Source organism: Octopus bimaculoides, chromosome 6 (assembly GCF_001194135.2).
Source record: "Octopus bimaculoides isolate UCB-OBI-ISO-001 chromosome 6, ASM119413v2, whole genome shotgun sequence".
Taxonomy (NCBI): domain Eukaryota; kingdom Metazoa; phylum Mollusca; class Cephalopoda; order Octopoda; family Octopodidae; genus Octopus; species Octopus bimaculoides.
The window spans coordinates 22,049,680-22,054,824 of record NC_068986.1 but is presented as its reverse complement, the minus strand read 5'-3'; the positions used below and the strand labels follow the sequence as shown (position 1 = coordinate 22,054,824).

General features: G+C 33.0%; 1 protein-coding gene across 1 annotated transcript in view; it reads left to right on the top strand.

Moving 5' to 3' along the window:
* Positions 1 to 4,706, top strand: part of LOC106870241 (uncharacterized) — a 28,461-nt gene extending 23,755 nt beyond the window's left edge. Inside the window, exons 3-5 of the mRNA XM_052968420.1 lie at positions 2,008 to 2,129; positions 3,528 to 3,590; positions 4,458 to 4,706. Of these exons, the coding sequence (XP_052824380.1) occupies positions 2,008 to 2,129; positions 3,528 to 3,590; positions 4,458 to 4,691 (419 nt within the window). The 3' untranslated portion in view covers positions 4,692 to 4,706. The remainder of the gene's footprint in view (positions 1 to 2,007; positions 2,130 to 3,527; positions 3,591 to 4,457) is intronic.
* The last annotated feature ends 439 nt before the right edge of the window (positions 4,707 to 5,145 follow it).

Here is a 5,145-nt window from a genome sequence, read left to right as displayed (position 1 = left end):
CCCCCGTGGGCAATAAAGAAATTATTATTATGAAATTGTTTTAAACGTGTTTATGTGTATATTATGCTTTGTTTAATGTGAATACACTTGGAATAAATTTAGTGAATGGATTGTATAGCTTATTCAATAATTAACTGTGCAGTGCTATTGCTTAGACCCCCCCCCTTCCTCGTTTAGCTCCCATACAGAAAATATAACAGCAAGGTAGCTAAGACCATCTCAACTTCATTTTTTAAGACACAATGTTTCTAGGACTACGTTAACCAATCTTCTGCCTTTTTAAGAATAGGGTACATGGGCGATTTAGTTGATATTTCCTGTGGGTCAAGTGACCACATAAGTGGCTTTTCTATTTTCAGCTGACATAAGTTATTGTTTCTATAGAAGTGAAACAACCCAATCAGAAGGCTATCGACTTATTGACTGGGAATCCGTATCCATCAGTATGTCTGTATTTATTGGGAATATATATTGTATATTGTTGAAATTAGATTGCAAGTTTTTTTTTGTTTTTGTATTTGGTTTGCAAGATTCTTGATGGGAATTCGTGTGTTGAAATTGTCTTGTTGTTTTGGGAGGGTCATTACGCCAATAATGATAACACATGCACTGGTTCAATATCACTTCTTTATTGTTAGTCAGTTGGTTAAAATCAACTAAAAAACGAAACCCAGGGGTAGACCTTAAAGAGAGAGGGCAAGTCATTGAACAGGTTGTGAATAACGATGAAAGTACTTTGATTAATTAACTGATTGATATTTTAACCAGCACATTAAACCAATGACCAATTTGTTGGTTGTATATTTAACTAATTGACTAACAATAAAGAAATAATATTGAACCAGTGCATGTATTGCTATTGGAGTAATGATCATCCCAAAACAACAAAAATAATCATTGAAAATTTTTTTTTGAGGATTAATCAAAGATTGGACAAAAATAGATTTGTTACTGTTAAAAATTGCGGATGTAAGTGCAGATGATGGTCTGTGTGTATTGGCTGAGAATTACCAGTCATGGGTCTAAAAGTAGAAAGCAGTTTGAATCAGCTGAATGTTTGTGAATGATAAAAGTAAGCAAACATTTGAGGTAACAGACCAGCTTTATTAGTATGACTTGAGCAACGTAAGTCCAAATCAAAGTATGTGAGTGTATACTGTATAATGGTCAGTACACCATGGTTATCAATCAATAAAGAGGCATTGATTTGAGTCACAACGGATAAATCACTGAATCATTTGCATTTGTACTTAATTTTTAAGATTGTCTGGTCTCAACAGACTGGTCACCTATCTAGAGTAAGAGTCACTTCTCATTCATTTAAAGCTAAAAAGTTTGTTGCTATTATTCAATGCGGATCCTCTCTGTAGTCACTCAACTTCCTAGAAATAGCAGACAAATTACCATGTATTTTATAAAAGAATGGATAAATTAAATAATGTATCATAAATAACATCATGACTGAAAAAAAAAAGGACAAAAAAAAAAAAAAGGGATAGGATGGTTATGGCTGGATCATAGGTTTACTAAAATTGGGCTAACTTAGGGCTAGCTGATGTATGTTATTCTTAGGTGTTCTGGTTGCAGAAAATGACCAGTGAGCAACTTTGAGGTGACCTTTTCCATTTGACCAATAAAATAGCAGGAAGATAATAGTTACAACGTGCTTTCTAGGCACTGTACAAGACATCCAGAACTGTCTACTAGCCAGGTTATCATCTTAAAACGCATTCATATGAAAATTAACCATTAGCATCCTGTCAGAACCGTGGTCATGACCCTTATGGTGGATAGTGATGCTGGGACTGCTGGAAAACTGTGGACACTTATGGTCAAATGGTATATGTTGCATATCTGTCATTATGCTCCAATGTGTGGTCAAATTTTAGTCGATAGATGATGACTGTGAAGCTAAAGCCAAACGACAGTCATAGTAAGTCTGAAGTTAAGCACCAACTTCATGATGCCATAGTTTGTAAAGATGTATCATTTATCATTCTGTTTCAGGTTTGGAAACTGATCCATATGATGAGAAGACATTAGGACGTAAAGTTAAACTTCTGTGTCGACTTGGAAAATTTGATGCTGCTTTATCATTTGCAACACAGTGGGCAGAAATCATTCCTAATGTAAGTGATGCTTATGGTTCCTTATGTCAATGAGGAACTGTTCTTTAACTCTTTTGTTACCATATTTCTGTTGAAAAAAAAAAAACACCTTTGTCTCTATTAATTTTTAAAATAATGAAGAATTTAGTAAAATAACTTTGTTATTATTAATTTGATGTTTGAAATATAAATTGACATAAAATGTTGGTGGAAGATTAGATTAAGAATAAGATGTTTGTATCTTAGCATTACAGGCAGTGTCAGGTAGATTGGTATCAGAAAAGTGAAATGTTCACTTTTCTATACTTTCTTGAATCTCATTTGAAAATATATTTTGCTCTTGAGATTTTAATGGGACACATTTTCATTATGTGACCAAAGGATCCTCTGTCTGTTTCAACATGGAATGTTCCAGTTCTTTGCTCATCTGAACTGCCACCTGCTCCTTGAATTAATTTGTCTCATCATCCTTTGATGTTGTTGAACAACTAATTCCAACCAGTCAGGATTCACTGGATGGGTTGTATTATTCATCCTTTCAATTACTGAATACAAAATGTGGCTTGCGAGACCTCTGCATGGTTTCTCTGAGTCACCATCTCACCCTTGTATGCAAGTCTGTTGCAAGGTTGCCCATTTACAGCTGAGTGGACTGGTATAACATGAAATGAAGTGTTTTGCTCAAGAACTCGATGCACAGCTAGTCTGGGAATCAAAACCATGACCTCACAATCGTGAATGCAACATCCTAACCACTAGGCCATGCACCTTCACAAAGCTTGAAAGTGGTTCAGTATTCGACAGACATTTGTACCCTTAATGTAATTGTTTGGTGGAATCAGCATGATCCAGAAGAGTTAAAATTGTTCAAAAACCAATACACTGTAAAATGAAATATAGGAAGTGGAAATAGAGATATGAAGATTAAACAATTGCTTGCATTTTACCTATATTTCATTTTGAATTGTACTGACTTGCATAAACACAGGACTATGGGTACACACACACATGCAGAATATTCCTCTCATTAAATGTTACTTTTTGTTTTTGTGACAATATTGCTAGAATAAATATACACATCTATATAAATATATAAATAGATATTTTTTATTTATTGCAATTGTGTTTGAATTTTAATAAATCTTTTTTACATCCTGCCATGTTCAACTTTACTTTTCATTGTTCCGGGGGGTCGTTAAAATATAAAATATAATACTAATCAGGAACTGGAGTTGAACTTGACTTTACCCTCCCCCAAAATTTGCAGTTTTCCTCTCCTATTTTAAAATCAAAATCATCACACACACACGCACACGCACGCACACACACACACACGCGCGCGGTAAAGAAACTTGTTTTACAATGATTTTTAAACATTTATTTCTCTAAATTCTCTTCTCTCTCCTCCCGTTTATCCAGAGTACAAAAGCTTCAGTAGAACTAAACAGAATCAAGAATGTAATTGTAGCGTTGCAGGAACAGGTGAGTTATAGAATTTCATCTCTTTTCCTTTGTGTCAGTCATTTGACTCTGGCCATACTGGAGCACTGCCTTTATTATTATTTATTTTATTTTATTTATTCATTTTTATTTTACAAATATTTCATCATCTGTTTGTACTATTTTTATTGTGTTGCATCATTCTAGACACCCCCTCACTTCTATTTCCTGTTTGATAGTGAAACTAACTTAATGTTTTACAGTGGTAGTTATTAACTGTTTTTCTTTACACTACATATATTTCACAGGCATAATTTTATCAGTTGAATCTATTTTAGCATGCTACTTGTTCGTATTGTATCAATCTTGAAAGAATGAAATGCTAAATTAGCCCTGATATAATTCAAAATCTGGATAGAATGATGTAAGAGTTTTGGGATTGCATTCTATTATTTCTACTAGCTTGCAGATTAATAATAATAATAATTTTGTGATCCAATATACTTGTAAATTAGAATGAAGTACATTCAAGACTTCGTCTCTTCTTGGGTTATTTCATCAATTGTAAGCACTTATATTTATTAATATTTCTACTAAAACTTGTCTTTTTATATGGTTTTGATTTTTATAGATTTTATTATTGCTATTTTTACTTGATAACATGATAAAATTTAGCTATAAATTGATACAGAATTGAATATTGCATCATTATCATTTTTTGACATCTGTTTTCCTTGCCGGCATGGGTTAGATGGTTTGACAGGATCCAACTTGATGTCAGCTGCTTAGTCATAGTTTTTATAACTGGATGCCCTTCCTAATGTCAATCACTTTATAACTGCTTTCTGCAAAAAAAAAAAAGAAAACATGTTCTACTTTATATATATATTTTATATATTTTTTTACCAGGATATTGATGATGATTATGAAGTTTATGACAACACCATGAATGCCAACTTAGAATCCCATCTTAAAAGACTCTCCCCTGAAGGGGAAGAGAGAAAGGACTCCTTTCACAGTCCTCAGTCTTCAACTTTATGTTTACCCACTGGAGATGGAAATAGATTATTGGATTCTACCAACAATGTTTCTACAAATTCCCATGGTCCCTATAACCATGCAGAAGGTAAAATAATTGATTGAATTATATTGTTTTCTATGTATGTTTTATGTTCTACTAGCAGAGACACCCAGCGTTGCCCGGGAATAAAATTGTTCCCTATATATTGGAAGAAAAAAGCAAAATATGTTGTAGAGAAATTTGTTATTCTAAATTCAATTTATTTTTCAATTGGGGTAAAATTTATTTTTCAGTTGGGAAATCAATTCACAATATAAAATAATAATAATAATAATAATAATAATAATAAAACATGAAAAATTTTATCATGTGCACAGCATTGTTCTGGAAGAAGTTTAGGTTGATGTTCATTCACAAATGCAGCCGAGTCTGTGATGTCATAATTTATCTCTCTTGCTATGTCTCTTCAAGTTAAATCACTAATTTGACAGTTTGTTTTTGGCAGTCCAGAACCAGACTCTTGCAAATTTTTGCCTCCTGTGGTCAAAACTTGATCCTCAATTTCAATCTGTGTTT